This window comes from Aspergillus udagawae (assembly GCF_001078395.1).
Source record: "Aspergillus udagawae IFM 46973 DNA, scaffold_4, whole genome shotgun sequence".
NCBI lineage: Eukaryota > Fungi > Ascomycota > Eurotiomycetes > Eurotiales > Aspergillaceae > Aspergillus > Aspergillus udagawae.
Window position 1 is genome coordinate 3522339 of NW_025091267.1, and position 15615 is coordinate 3537953.

Below are 15615 nucleotides of genomic sequence, written 5' to 3' on the forward strand. Positions count from 1 at the left end.
GGATTGATAGGGGTAGACATGGCTGGACCTCTGACTTTCTGGCTCGACACCTTCCATCTGCTCTCAGCGGCCATAAACCCACTTTCACCCATGGAGAACTATACAGCGAGAATACCCTTGTCGAGAAAGCCGAAAATTCCACATCAAGCGTTTGGGAATATAGAATTGCCGCTATCGTTGATTGGGAGACGGCTGGCCGGTACCCTTCGTACTGGGAATATGCTTATATATTTCCTCTTTTCCAATGGGTCGACGATTGGCTAGAAAGCGCGGAGAGGATAATTGACTCTTAGCCTTTGGAAGCCGCACTGTTACGATTCGTGCAAGAGGAGTTCGAATTCTGACATGAAACGAGAGGAAAGTCGGTAGTCTTTAGGACGAACATATCTGGCTACATGTTCTATTTGAGAATGTACATCGTACCTTCGTCAAGTCTTTGCCATACACGCCACTGTCGACGTTGGTCTCGCTATCATTCGAGTCGCTTCGTAACCCACATAGTACCACGGGCTGGCAAAGCCGTAGCAAATCCATCCGCTTCTCTCCAATTCAATGCATCCTCATTGACAAGTTGTTGTGTATAAATGGGTGTTTCTAAATAATCTTCGCGCCCAACTTAGGGGAAGGACGACGATACATCCTTGACCAGCTACGCGGAATAGAGTAAGTATAAGTCCCCCTTCAACGGATTTACCTTTGTTGCCAGCCTCCCGATCTGGGTAAATTAAATAGGAAGGCGATAATACCACGTAAACTGTAATGTCATTGAACAATTCCACATCCCAAGATAGTACGATACGTCTAGCAGTGGTGAAGAGATCCTCGATGATATGTTGAGGAAATGGTTGCCATTCTATATTTGCTGCGCTGAATGCTGCCTTGGCATCAGACTGGCTGACTTAATCATCTTCTGATGGGTCAGGATAAATACCTCTTACACTGATAATATAAGGTATACAAGGAGCATTCATTTTCTCCGCCTCATAATAGACAGCAGAATCTCTGCAGCAGCTGTTCAAGTAGCATGGTTCCCATAAAAAAGTGTGTAATTGTCCAGGGGGACTCACAACTGGAAGAGACGTTAGGAAAAGATGGAATCTGAGATTGATAAGATAGCTGGTCTTCGATTTGTAAAGTATCGGTACAAATATCCCGGTTCTTTAGGATCTGAATAGACACTGTACCCTTTGGTAGTCTGGGAGGAACATGGTGGCATGAGCGTAGAAGACCAGGAAGCATAGATCTAGCGATCCTTGGCTTATAACTACAGAAAGAGAGATGCAGGTTGGTTAGTAATGGCTCGGGATAATTGCTCTCTTGCATATGTCAGTCACATAGTGACTACTCACTTACTCATTAATGAACAGCTGTCGCCTACCCCTCATCTTAGGAGGGATATTGTGTCTCTGGCACTGACATTAATATAGAGTAGAAGTAGGAGAAATGAATACCTCTCAAGCTTAGGGAAAACTAAGTATTCCATTCAAATCATTTATAATCCACATGTTTTTCTTTGCAACGTTATAACTTCCTTGTACCACAAAATAAAATTACTATCTCATAGCAAATGCAAATACAGCTGAATTGGGATTCCTGATTACTTCCATTCTGATCCTTATTAGCTGCATTTTCGATTTCTGTCATTGACTGCTCCCAGTAGTCTATCTATCCATCTGTGTCTGCTGTTACTGGTGTATCTCCACTGGCTTTCCCCTCAGACCCGAAACTTTTCTTTTTTTATTTAATCTCGACGCTCCACCACCAAACCAAGTAACCACCAAACGGACTCGTCCTTCACTACGGGCTACCTTAACTAAGGTACCTTGGCCAACTACTACTAGCTCGGCCTGGGGCCTTTCTCTTCCCTTCTCTCACCTCTCGCTCTCGCTCTCTCCTCTCAATCTCCCCCTCCCCTCAATCCTCCTTGTCCTTACCCTTCACTTCCTTGTCCTTTTTTTTCTGCTTGTTCATTTTCTTATTTTTCCTTTTTTTTTTTTTGTTGCATCTTAAATCACGACCAGATAAACTGTCGTGATTTAAGATCCTCTGCAGCTTTGCAGAGACTTTTTTTTTTCCCACTTCTTTCCCCCATTCACTCCCGTCCCGTCCCCTTTCCCTCGCCGCTCCGTTGGCAGTGAGAGTGGAAAAGAGACAACAATCTGAGCGATGGCAGCCGTCTCAGCACCTACCCCTAAGCTGGATCGCTACATTGTCATCCACGTCGCAACCACCTGTGATGAACATGGCGTCTACGTCACCAAAGATTCTGCAGAGGTGATCGAATTGGGATGGATTTTGTTGGATACCAAAACCTGCGAGGAGGTAGGCTCTATTTTTCTGAATCAACAACACTCGGCCTTTTTCCCTCTCCCCTCCTCCTTGCGCCTCACTCCCCTTTTCCCCTCGCAGTGGCTAGGCCACCACCACCGCTGTCCGTCCGCATGTTGCTGACTGGGACTTTTGTTCTCTCCGTAGCTTCATCGCGAAAGTGTTCTCGTCAAGCCCGTCAACACTCCCATTACGCCTCTTTGCAGTAAGTGGTTCTTTTATTTTTTCTAATCTATTCATATACCCAATTTCAACCGAACACGCGTTCATGTTGAATTCCGAACCCCCTGCTCCTCCACAGTTTCCCATTCACTGGATGCATCAGTCTGTTGGTTCAATGGCTGACAGTGTCTGACAGCAAGCCTTACAACTCTGACATGGGAACACGTCCGCTCGGCAGGTACCTTCCGTGACGCAATCAACCGCTTCGATGCCTTTGCCCAGGAACACCTCATCAGCAAGAATCTCGAGTTCGCCTTTGTGACGTTGGATTCGTGGGATCTCCGAGTGCAGTTGCCCCGTGAGGCTCGTGACAAGGCCGTCGTTCTTCCCCCATATCTTCAGCACTCACGGACCTTTGACCTCCGCACCGAGTACCAGAGATGGCAGACTCATCACCCCGAGTCTCTCCCTTTCGGTCCCAGCTCCCTTTCCAACATCTGCGCTGCGCTTGAAGTTGAACCTGTACAGTCCTCCGCTCCGATCAAGCATAACCTCCCGTTCCACCTTCAGGCATTGGCCCCCGCCTCTCCTCGCCGGGCAATGGAGGAGGCCATCACTTTGGCTCGCGTTCTCCGCGGCTTGATTCGCAAGTCGCAGCCGCCGCACGAGCACCCGGAGATCTTGACTCGGCCCATGGATGCCAGAGCGGATGTTCGTGCCTTTTTGACGGAGCGCAGCAAGGTTCTCCATCTGAGCGGTCTGCCCCACGACACTACACAGTCAGAATTGGAAAGCTGGTTCACCCAGTTCGGTGGTCGTCCGATCGCTTTCTGGACTCTGCGGACGCCGGATCAACATAAGCCCACTGGCACGGGCTTCGCCGTTTTCTCATCTCACGAGGAGGTATGTATATTCTTCAGCTTCTCCCTCTTTTGTCCTTTGCATGATCCTGACACTGGATGGTAGGCTGCTGAAAGCCTCTGTATGAACGGCCGCGCCTTGAACGAGAAGGCCATCGAGGTGTCCCCCTCTTCCAGTCGTGTCCTGGACCGTGCTGCTGAGATCTTGACTCCCTTCCCGCCGTCCAAAAATCGTCCCAGACCCGGCGATTGGACCTGCCCCTCTTGTGGCTTCTCTAACTTCCAGCGCCGTACGGCTTGCTTCCGTTGCTCGTTCCCCGCAATGGCTGCTGCTCCTGACCCGATGAGTTACGGAGCTTACGGCTACGGTCCCCCATCCATGATGCCCTCGCACATGGGCCATGGCCACGGAATGGGCCACCCTCGTGGTATGGGTGGTAACGGTGGTGTGGTCCCCTTCCGTGCGGGTGATTGGAAGTGCGGTTCCGAGGGCTGTGGCTATCACAACTTCGCCAAGAACATCAACTGCTTGCGTTGCGGTGCTCCTCGCTCGGGGGCTGCAGTTGTCGCTGACTCTGCGTTCCCCTCCCCCATGGACCCTCCGGCTGGGTTCGGCATGGGCCCCAACTCCATGACCAGCACCCCTGCTCCTGGTCCCTTTACTTCGGCAGCTGGTGGATTTAGTGGTTTCAACCAGCAATTCGCAGCGCCCCCCAACAACTATGCTTTGCCTTCAGGTCTTGGTAGCGGCCCTGGGGCCTATCCACCGATGGGTCAGATGAATGCCGGCTATGGCTCCACCAATGCCTCGCATACCACCTCGTCTTTCTCCAACCCTGCCACCCAGGCTGCTTTCAGTGGAGCTGATCACACCACCTCCACGAGCGCCTCGAATGGCGGATTCTATGCGACAGACGGGTCAAATGATCCCTTTGCCTTCCTTTCAACTGGCTTGGGCGGCTTGACCGTATCTGACGACGCCCACTCCCGCCGTAATGGCACTGGCGCCAGCAAGTCCCCTGCTTAAATAAAGCGGGTACACCTCTTGGGTAACGACGAGACCACAGATGGTTTCTCATCAGCCCGATTCCCCCTCGCCTCAGTGGTTTGTCAATATGAAGGTCTGAGTCTGTTGGTATATGTAACGGTTGATATTCGTTGACTGCGCGTTTGTATAAGGGAATCTGCAGTTCTGGTGCATAGGTTGGGAGGAGCAGGCCGGTAGCGTGTCGTCGTTTAATCCTCGTGTTTGTTTTTTTGTTAATCTTTCACATCGTCTCGCAGCCTTTCTGGTCCACCACTTTTCGGCATGTTTTACTACTGCGTCTTTGGAAGCGATGTTTGAGGGTATAGAGAACTGTCTTTGGTACAGCCGAATGGCAGATGGGCAAGGGGCGCTTTTATTCGTCGATTGTCCTCGACTGGTTTTGATCATCATCCTTCACTTTGGGTCGGTTTGAGCTTCGCGCATTCTTCTCATGGGGCATCTTTCGACGGAGCTTCTTTTGTTCTCCAAGCGCATGACTTCGCTCGAGCATTGCAACCAGTGGTGGACGCTCAAACTTGGCATTGCATTCTAGATATTGCTGTTTCTTCTGCACTCGGAATTACTGGAGAATCATGGTATTGATTACGGATGGGATACAATGGGATGGACTCTCGTTGGGGGTGTTGGGGTATTTCTTCTGCGTCAGCAAAATTTTCAACACATTTGGGACACATGTGAGGCACAAAGATCGGTATTGCGAGTGCAAGAAGATTGTTCTATATGTCTATAATTCCTCTCTTTCCCTCATGTTGTCTTTTGGCCAACATTGTTTACAATATGAAAAGTCGATGTTATGCTGTAAACCAACTCTTGAGGATTGCCTTGGCACCAGCACGATTTGGTGCACGAAAGGTCGAATCACGATGGTCTGGGCTGCTAATCAGCTGTTCCAAGCATTCGAATACTTCCATTATATGTAGAATCCATTATTTCCAGCTGGTTAAAAATATAGAATGGCTGTTCAATAAGTTTGGACTGTCATATATCTGTCATGGAAGCTTGGTGATGTAGCAAATAGCCGCGCGCCAAGCGTCTGGGAGCTCTGAGGCAACCGCGGGACTCGCGTTCACCTCTATCCCGTCATCACCCCAAGGTCGGAGATATAATCCTCAGCATTCAACGAGCAACATTACGTGCCATCCACTTACGTCCTTGCCAAACCTTTCTATCGCCATTTATTTCATTCCGTACCTATCTCCTCTAGAAACAGCACTCCTCACACCGCACAATGTCGGGATATGACCGAGCTCTTTCAGGTAAGGCAGCTTAGCTACCCTAGCTTCTTGCATCATTGGTATAAAGGACAGCTTATTCTGACAGAGATATAGTGTTCAGGTATGCTCTGCTATATGTTAGAGCTTTAGAATCAGCTTTCTGACCATAGTAACAGCCCCGACGGGCACGTCTTCCAGGTGGAATATGCCATGGAAGCTGTGAAGCGAGGTAGGCCAATCAGCCTTCTGAAGCTCACAACTTGATTCTGTTCGATTTCTCCCTGACCCGTCTCTGCGCTGAACAGGAACCTGCGCTGTCGGAGTAAAAGGCAAAGATGTTGTCGTCCTGGGCTGCGAGAAGCGGTCTGCCCTCAAGCTTCAAGATACCCGCATCACACCGTCGAAGATTGCCCAGCTGGACAACCACGCCGTTCTCGCTTTTGCCGGACTGAACGCCGACGCCCGTATTCTCATTGACAAGGCCAGATTAGAAGCCCAGTCGCACAGACTGACCGTCGAGGACCCCGTTACCATTGAATACATCACCAAATACATTGCTAGTGTGCAGCAACGGTACACGCAGAGCGGCGGTGTCCGGCCTTTCGGTATCAGTACTCTGGTTGTGGGATTTGATCCCAATGATAAGGTGCCTCGACTATACATGACCGAGCCTTCGGGGATTTACTCTGCTTGGTAGGTGGCTTCTTGGCTTGAGGCGAGTGACTTGGTTGGGTGAGGAACCTTGCTGACTTGGACACTTACTCTACAGGAAAGCAAATGCTATTGGTCGTTCCAGCAAGACGGTGCGCGAGTTTCTTGAGCGGAATCACCAGGACGATATGGACCGGGAACAGACGATCCAGCTTACCATCAAGTCGCTGCTGGAGGTTGTGCAGACCGGCGCCAAGAATATCGAGGTGGCCATCATGTCTCCCGGCAAGACGATTGAGATGTTGCCTGACGACCAGATCGAGGCCTACGTCAAGAGCATAGAGACGGAGAAGCAAGAGGAGGCCGCAAAGAAGAAGACTGGCCGGACTGGGACCACAACGGCGGCCATCCTGACGCGGCCCGGCGGCGGAGAGACTGGGGAGTCGACCCGGGAGTCGGCTGACTGAGACTTCATACGGGACATGTGCAACTACGAGACCTGACTACAACTTTCCTCCTTTGAATTCATAAGACTTGCGCAGCGTGATGCCCCTGAAGAAATGTGCACTGTATTGTAGAACCAACGAGTGTGCAACAGGTAGTCTATGGTGAATCTGTTTGGATGGGGAGAATATGCAAGCATTAGATCGTTATTTTCGTAAACCATCGTGACCGATCCAACTCAGCCTAGCCGATCCGATATATCCTTGAAACTGAATATCGACTTTTCCTGGTGTTCCCGCACACGGTCGTCCTTGATCATTCTAAAGCGCGAAAGTCAGCACCATCCCATGGACCGCAGACAACAATCTTTCAAAGGCAGCACCAGACGAAATAAACGTACCTAGAATCAACCCGAGCATCATCACCCTCAACCTGCAACGCCGCCTTGGGCGTCACAGCGTCAATCACAAAATGGTTATCGCAGTGCGGGCAGTACTCGTCGCTACCGCAGTTATCAGCACCTGACACCCTCGCCTGAGAGTCCTCGGAGTCACAAGCGCACTCTCCGGGCACCCTGGGCCACTCAGCATGAACGCACCTCTCATCGAACTCCGTAGCGTCCTTCCGGAAACACTTCTTGCACTTTTTACAGGCGAATATCTGGGGATAACGGTTTAGAGGGTGGTTTTGCGGATAGCGGGGGTTGTGGGAATACCATTTCGGTGGATTTGGTGAGCGGGTGGGTTTCTTGTTCAAGGTGGCATTCGGCGCAGTCGAACCATTTTCGGCCTGGGAAGGATGAGGATGGTGAGTATTGAGGATAGCTCTGGGTTTGCGAATGCGTGTGGTGAGGTGTGGCTTACAGCAGGGAGAGCGGATGGCTACTTGGGCGTTGAGGACGTGTTTGCTGTGCGGTGGTTAGAGAAGGTATACGGCGGTGGTGGTTGGAATGGGACGCACCACATTGTGAGGAGGAAATGAGGGTGATATATATGGAATAGGAGTGAGAATCGTATATCTATACTCTTCTCCGTTGAGAGGCTGACTAGATAAGTGATGGAGATTAAAAGAAAGGAAGCTAAAAATTAAAGGCCACCGTCTTGGCTGATAGTATCAACGTATGGAGTATGTGACGGAGGTACTGTCAGTGATGGATCGGATCGCAATTGTTAGGTTATCGTGGTTATCATTATGGATTGATATTGAGAAGAGGTAGATCTTCAATCTCTTCCTTTTCATCTCTCACCTTTTCCCTTCTACTGCTCTGCTTTCCTTCATTAATTGCTCCCCTCTCTTGCTCCTCCTCAACCCCCACTTGTTAATCGTCATCCCTTTGACTCTCCACACGCTTTTGCACCGCCCCCTGTCTCCGGTTCGATCTTCATCCTCGCCTTTTCCCGAGTGCTCCTCTCCAGCTACTATCTAAGTATAACTCCAGCTGCGGCTCAAGATCTTTGTCAGATGACTTCTGGACGGTCATTTCTCCTGCTCAGTTTTCTTTCTCGATCCGTTCTCGCTCATTTATACCCAACGACCTGCACCTGACTTCTTGACCTCCCCGCCACAATATTTACCTCGAGTCTCTTCTCGGCTACTTGTCCCGACTCCCAATACCGAACGTCGTCTTAAAATAACAACACACCGGACAAAAGGTTCGAGATTCGACAAAGGCCTATGATTCATATCTCCCCGCCCTTCCTGCGCGCAATCTCTCGTTGTGGTCATGGAGGGGAGCGGCAAGGACAAGGACGGCACGGATAATGCTCCTATTGTATGATTTGCGCTTCCTGTGCGAGTGTATGAGCATCTTTTACTGATCCTGAAAATTTCCCCAGCGGCCGGTTTCCTCCCTTCTGTCACATTTCGAGAACCTGTCCCATCGCCGATCACCATCAGCCTTTACAGCTACTAGTTCGCATGATTCGACTCCCTTCCTGAGGACGCCCGAACCTGTTGACGAGGTGCGCTCCGCGCGCGCTTCTCTCGACCTTCCTCGGCCTCAATCCCCATGGAATGCGACGGCAAAGCCTCAGAACGGCCACCGGTACGATCGGGCAAATGGCGGATTCTCACGGCGAAGCGGCTCCCCGGAAAGATCTCCAGGCAGAAGGCAGAGTAGACCCATGTCGATGAACTTCCACTCGTCGCCGCAACTGGCACCGACTTTGACGGTTGACTCGCCGCGATCACCTCCGCGGGGATTTGGATCCCAAAACCACGGTGAGCATACCGTCAACTCCAGGATGTCCCGCAGTCCCCCGGGCCACTCTCGGGGCTCATTGCCGCCGCCGAGAAACCGACCGACAACGCCCAATTCCCCGAAGTCCCAGCAGCTGCCTGGTCATTTGTCGCCAGCGCATTCTCATTCGGGGAGCTTCATCAGTGAGAGTCCGCCCGATCGAAAGCAAAAAAGCTCTTCATTGCCTCCCCCCATCGATCGGGCAGAGAAGCCAAAGGTCCCTGCAAAGCCGGCAGCCTTAACTTCCCATGAGAGCGCAACTCTGGCACCCAAATCCGAGAAGACAGCGTCGGAGGATCGAATATCACCGTTCAGCACGCCACCAGGCAGTCCCGAAAAATCGTCCGTAAAACCATCATCTTGCGGACGTCCGCAGATGCCACGCTCTCCATCTCGGCCGATGACTGAACCCCCAAGTCGTCAATCGTTTGATGACAGGAACCCCGTGCCGTCTGTGTATGCTATGCGGGATGCGCGCGAACTTGGGTTCTCACGCAGGAGACCCATCCCGGAACCGATGCGGGACATGAAACCGTTGATGGTACAGGTCCCCCCGCATCCATTGAAGCAGACAGAGCCCTGGTCAGCTGCGCCGTTGTCATCTCGCAGGCTTCAAGCGACCGATACTCCAACCGAGCCTCCCAGCCTCCCGCCACGCCATTCGTCCTTGGCGCGAAGGGGTGGCGCGTCTCCGTCTCGGCCGTCACTTCATCTGGATGGCCCCTCCCATCCTGAACCATCGTCTAGACCGCAATCATTTCAACTGCCCCCAAGGGAGATACAGACACCCACGCAAATCCACCGACAGCCGTCGTTCTCCAGAGACGCTAAGCCAGGGCAGGCATCTTCTGGTCCTGAACGGCAGTTGGCCCGTGCGGACACATTTGGACAGGATCCAGTGGACGAACCGGCAATCTCGCGGACTGACTATCCTGACGCATCAACAACTAACCGTCGACCGCCTCTTCTGAAAAACGGACCGAGGGAGGTTCATACAAGATATGACACTCGTTTGATGGATGTATGCGGCAAGCATGTGTGTACAACAGGTTATTTAACGCGGGTATGGGACCTCACCAACGGAGAACAAATCATGAGTCTCAGCCACGGTGAAACTGTGAAGAGTCTATCGATAGCATTCAAGCCAGGTACCGGCCTGGAAGATGAGGGTCAGCGGCTATGGCTGGGCATGAGCACGGGAGAAATCCATGAAGTGGACATCTCCACTCGATCCATTGTAGCAACACGCTCCTATCCTTCGCGTCGTGAAGTGATTAAAATCCTCCGACATAAAAAGGAGATGTGGACCCTTGACGACGAGGGACGACTGCTTGTCTGGCCGCCTGACGAGTCTGGGACTCCAAATCTTCAATACAGCTACCATAATCCTTATGACCGTGTCGCCCGGGGACATACATTCTCGTTGGTTGTCGGAGATACACTATGGCTGGCCACTGGCAAGGAGGTCCACGTATATCAGCCAAACGCACGTGACGATGTCTCATTCAAAGTTCTGAAGAAACCACTGGGCTCGCAGCACACTGGTGATGTCACGTCCGGTACCTATACGACGAGAGATGGGGGACGTGTGTACCTGGGCCATGCGGATGGCAAGGTTACCGTGTACTCTTCCACAGATTACGCTTGTCTAGCAGTCGTCAATGTAAGCGTTTACAAGATTAACTGCTTAGGCGTGGTCGGTGATTATCTTTGGGCGGCGTATAAGACCGGCATGATCTATGTCTACGACACGAGGACGAACCCATGGATGGTTAAGAAGGATTGGCGAGCGCATGACGGTCCAGTCTCTAGCTTCCTACTGGATTCCAGTAGCGTCTGGACCATGAATCGTCTGCAGGTGACCTCGCTAGGAGACGACAATTGCATTCGTCTCTGGGATGGAATGCTGGAGGATGATTGGTTGGGTAAGTCGATATTCTCCGTGTTAGATGGATGAGAAGTGGAAACTAACTTCAACAGAAACCCGCATGCAGAGCAGAGACGTAGAATTCTGCAAATTCCGTGAGATTTCGGCAGTAGTTGTGACATGGAATGCTGGGGCGTCTACGCCAGGTACTGTCCGCTCCAGCAACTTCATTCAAGAGGCAATCCATCCCGAGAATCCACCCGAGATTTTGGTCTTCGGCTTCCAGGAGCTTGTGGATCTAGAGAACAAGAAAATCACAGCCAGTGAGTATAAGTCTGAGCTGCCTCACTTGTGCATTTTACTGATTCGTCTCTAGAAAGCTTGCTGATGGGAAGCAAGAAGAAAGACAGCGGAGAGAAAGAACATATGAGCCGTCAGTACCGGGTATGGATGGAGCATTTGACTCGCTGTATCAACGACTGCATGCCCCTCGAGGAGTCGTATGTCCTTCTTCATTCAGCGAATCTCATTGGTCTCTTTACCTGCGTCTTTGTCAAGCATAAGGAACGACAGAGGATCAAGAACATCGGCGCTGCAGAGGTGAAGCGGGGTATGGGAGGATTGCACGGAAACAAGGTATGTATTTTGAGGGACTGCTCTGGTTTTTAGTCCGGTTTAACTGATTGCGTAGGGTGCCCTGATTCTTCGCTTCGTACTGGACGATAGTTCTTTCTGTTTCGTGAATTGCCATTTAGCAGCCGGTCAGTCGCAAACGGCGCACCGCAACAATGACATTGCAGCCATTCTCGAGTCCGAAGTGCTTCCGGTAGAGAACAGCCTTACCACTCGGGCAAACCACTTTGTCAGCGGCGGTGATGGCACGATGATTATGGACCATGAGATTTGCATTCTCAACGGTGATCTCAATTACCGAATCGACTCAATCCCACGGAATGTGATCATCGAGGATATTCGCAATAACAACCTCGCAAAGTTGCTCGAGCGAGACCAACTGCTGGCGTCGAGGCGGAAGAACCCCGGCTTCCGACTCCGGTCATTCACGGAGGCGCCCATCACGTTCGCGCCGACGTACAAGTACGATGTCGGCACCGACGAATACGACTCGAGTGAGAAGAAACGGTCCCCTGCGTGGTGCGATCGTGTACTTTACAGGGGGCTAGGTCGGATCAAGCAGTTGGACTACCGACGACACGAGGTCCGAGCCTCCGACCATCGGCCTGTGAGCGCATCGTTCAAGCTCCGCGTCAAGACTGTGCTACCGCAGGAACGTGCCGCGGTGTGGGAATCATGTCAGCAGGAGTTCCAAAAAGAGAAGCGCAGGCTGGCTTCTGAAGCTAGGTAAGCTATCCCACTGTCTTTCTGTTTCGGCTTTTGCTAACGTGTGTAGCATTGAATACCTGATCAGCGTCCTGGGCACAGATCCTCAGCAAGCGCGAGCATTGATTCTAGGCACGGGCACTCAATGAGTCGGTGCTTGATATTCGTCTTTCTCCACATTTTCATGCATGACATTTCTTCTGTGGTGATCGGCTTCTTTGGTACAGGTAATAGTTGGTCAGGAAGTGAAGGATATAAGACGGTCTGCTGCGTCAGCGGTGTTGTTGCTGTGCTGCTGTTGTTGTTGTTGTACGACTAATGATTTCACGATAGACATGTATCATGAAAAGAGCTCTGGGCGGTAGATAGAGTACTGCTGTGCAGGCAGGTGGTTAGACACTGCATGATCATAATCTTCCATTATAATATTCCATGCAGACATCATCACACCTACAAGAAAGACATTGGCAATACTCCCAGTCTTGACCACAAGGAATATACTTCATACATCAAGTCAGAATCCGCGGACTTATCCCGGATGTCTAATGCAAAGTACGTCGCAGACATGCATCTCACCTTCTCATTTCAGCACGGTATATCGTCCGTGCTCCGCCTTTCAACCTGCACGGAGTATCTGGCATGCAACCGTTACAATATATGTCGATCAAGGCAGCGCTAGCCTCCAAAAGCAAGATGCTTAGACAGTATTCTCCAAGAGCAATTATCCGGATATGCTTGATTGGCTCGAGGACCTGATGATCAGCGATGATACCCCTCAGCATCGCTTGTCGCAGATGCTTGTTTGGGTGGTCCGATTGCGGGGAATGTTTGCCATATATATATACTCTGCGTACCTCTCTAAGTTGTATTCACACTGAGAATCAAACCTAGAGACTTAAATTTCACATTTCTCTGCAACAAGGGACCAAGTCGAGATGACGAAGTTTCTCTCTCTGGCCACAGCAGCTGCAGTGTTAACCCTCCCTCAAGGAAGCAATGCCCTCGTTAGACCGGGGAATGTGGTAAGAATAAGATAATCTTCTCTTTCAACGTTCGTACGAGCAGCAGTCTAAGACTCAGCAGGGGAAACTACCCGCGCTAGGCTGGAACTCGTGGAATGCGTTTGGCTGCGATATTGATGCCGCCAAGATCATGACTGCCGCGAACGAGGTCGTCAAGCTGGGCCTGAAGGACCTGGGATATGAGTATATCAATAGTGAGTTGGCGTTTGTTCGACTCCCAGGATGGTGCTGACGTTGACGATGGTAGTCGATGATTGCTGGTCCGTCAAGAGCGGACGGGACGCGAGCACGCAGCGCATCGTCCCGGACCCTGCGAAGTTCCCTGACGGCATCTCGGGCCTAGCAGGCCAGATCCACGATCTGGGGCTGAAAGTCGGGATCTACAGCAGTGAGTCAGAGTCACGGCGAATAGACCCATCCATGAGCAAGCATCGCTGACGAAGTGAAGGCGCCGGGCTGACGACCTGCGCCGGATACCCTGCCAGTCTGGGTCACGAAGCTATCGACGCCCAGACATTCGCGGAATGGGGCATTGACTGTATGTTTTGTGTCTCAAGTCTTATATCTCAAGTACACTCCAGCTAACTAACCACGCTCAATAAGACCTGAAGTACGACAACTGCGGTGTCCCCTCGAACTGGACCGACGCGTACACCTACTGCGTCCCAGACCCGAGCAGTAAAGCCACCAACGGGACCTGTCCCGATAACAAGAATCCCGCGCCGGCGGGCTACGACTGGCGCAATTCGCGGACAGCCGAGCGGTACAGGCGGATGCGCGATGCGTTGGTCAGCGTCGACCGCACGATCCTGTACTCGCTGTGTGACTGGGGCCAAGCGGACGTGAACGCCTGGGGCAACGAGACAGGCAACTCCTGGCGCATGTCCGGGGATATCAACCGTAAGCTTCAACAATCAATCGTACCTGTCTCTTTATCTAACCGATACCATCAGCATCCTGGCCCCGCATCGCCGCAATCGCCAACGAGAACTCCTTCCTGATGAACTATGTTGATTTCTGGGGCCATCCGGACCCGGACATGCTGGAGGTCGGCAACGGCAACCTCACACTAGCAGAGAACAGAGCTCACTTTGCGCTCTGGGCGGCGATGAAGTCGCCCTTGATCATCGGGACTGCTGTACGTTTGGCTCTGCAATCAGTCTCATCAAGACAGTGGACATGTACTGACTCGACCGCCAGCTTGACTCCATCAGCCAGGCCCATCTCGCCATCCTCTCAAACAAGATTCTCCTAAAGTTCCACCAGGACCCGGTGATCGGCCGTCCTGCGCACCCATATAAATGGGGGTACAATCCTGACTGGACGTTTGACCCTGCTCACCCGGCAGAGTACTGGTCCGGCGCGTCGTCGACGCTGGGTGGCACGCTGGTGCTGATGCTGAATTCGGAAAATACGAAGCAGACGCGTACGGCTGTGTGGAAGGAGGTTCCTGAGCTCAAGAGGCAGGGGAAACGGCGCACTGGATTTCATGTGACGGATGCCTGGACCGGGAAGGATTTGGGTTGTGTGAGAGATCATTACAGTGTGGAATTGGAGAGCCATGATGTGGCCGCGTTGGTTGTGGGCAGGGCATGCTAGATGGTAGAATCTCCTCTAGCAGTATCCCCACTGTTCATTTCAGGATGTCCAGAGAATAATCGGTTCATAGTCATCAAGTACCAGTCGCTCTAGACTATCATGAAGTGAGTTCCTGAAAGACTTGCACAACAAGCGAATCTTTTCTATAAAACACATGTCGACGCCCAACGGAGTGCAAAGGGTTTCAGTCCCGCCAACCTGATGAATAGTATTCCTGCTATGCTATCAATTATACCCAAGATACCTAATCCATCCATAAACAAAGCCGAAAATATTCCGCGATTTGCATCAATTCCGAAGCGATACTCTTCTCATCCAGCCACTCACCGACGAGCTTAGTCGTCAAGTCCTGTGGGAACTCGGGAACGTCCTCGAGAATATGCCTCAGGAAATTGGGGTCAAAGTGGCCCCTTTCGCCATGACTATGTAGGGTATCCAAAGTACAATTGACGACTGCCCCACGCAAATGTCGATAGTGTATCGAAGTCATTGTATAAACTTCCCTAACGGCACGATGATATACGGTTGGAAACGATGCTTTCCTGAGAATGTCGCAAACTTTTGCTTGGCAAGCTACTTCAATCCTCTGATAAGAAGGCGATCTGCGACGAGGAACACGTGTATATGAACAGAAAGCTTGCAGCATTGGAGACGATCTACAGTTCCCGCAATGTCAGGAATGTACCTGCTTCAGCATTAGGTTCTGGACTGACCGATAAGATCGCCCGGTGAACTTTGTCCTTCAACTAAGAACGATGTAGGAAAATCATAATCCAGATAGAATGTGTAATCGCTTGAATAGAGGTAATCAGGCAGCAGAAGGGACGACCAGCGGATGATCAG

At 51.4% G+C, this 15615-nt stretch overlaps 5 protein-coding genes across 5 annotated transcripts; 4 read left to right on the plus strand and 1 right to left on the minus strand.

Moving 5' to 3' along the window:
• Positions 1-2166: 2166 nt before the first annotated feature.
• On the plus strand, positions 2167-4377 carry Aud_006596 (putative RNA binding protein (Arp); the record flags this gene model as incomplete). The annotated part of the gene is made up of 4 exons (XM_043291495.1): positions 2167-2322; positions 2476-2533; positions 2687-3393; positions 3457-4377. 4 exons carry the CDS (start codon positions 2167-2169, stop codon positions 4375-4377), a joined length of 1842 nt encoding a protein of 613 aa, XP_043147430.1.
• Positions 4378-5626: 1249 nt separating this feature from the next.
• pre6 (proteasome core particle subunit alpha 4) lies at positions 5627-6730 on the plus strand (the record flags this gene model as incomplete). Its single annotated transcript, XM_043291496.1, has 5 exons — positions 5627-5654; positions 5727-5733; positions 5789-5841; positions 5918-6305; positions 6382-6730. The coding sequence occupies 5 exons, from the start codon at positions 5627-5629 to the stop codon at positions 6728-6730; spliced, it is 825 nt and encodes a 274-aa protein (XP_043147431.1).
• Positions 6731-6945: 215 nt separating this feature from the next.
• Aud_006598 (uncharacterized protein) lies at positions 6946-7672 on the minus strand (the record flags this gene model as incomplete). Its single annotated transcript, XM_043291497.1, has 3 exons — positions 6946-7027; positions 7108-7614; positions 7668-7672. 3 exons carry the CDS (start codon positions 7670-7672, stop codon positions 6946-6948), a joined length of 594 nt encoding a protein of 197 aa, XP_043147432.1.
• A 758-nt stretch (positions 7673-8430) lies between these two features.
• Positions 8431-12300, plus strand: Aud_006599 (putative inositol polyphosphate phosphatase; the record flags this gene model as incomplete). Its single annotated transcript, XM_043291498.1, has 6 exons — positions 8431-8478; positions 8543-10871; positions 10927-11136; positions 11190-11449; positions 11505-12172; positions 12222-12300. The coding sequence occupies 6 exons, from the start codon at positions 8431-8433 to the stop codon at positions 12298-12300; spliced, it is 3594 nt and encodes a 1197-aa protein (XP_043147433.1).
• Positions 12301-13086: 786 nt separating this feature from the next.
• On the plus strand, positions 13087-14772 carry Aud_006600 (glycoside hydrolase family 27 protein; the record flags this gene model as incomplete). Its single annotated transcript, XM_043291499.1, has 7 exons — positions 13087-13173; positions 13235-13367; positions 13421-13561; positions 13622-13711; positions 13777-14073; positions 14127-14311; positions 14374-14772. The coding sequence occupies 7 exons, from the start codon at positions 13087-13089 to the stop codon at positions 14770-14772; spliced, it is 1332 nt and encodes a 443-aa protein (XP_043147434.1).
• Between the last annotated feature and the right edge of the window lie 843 nt (positions 14773-15615).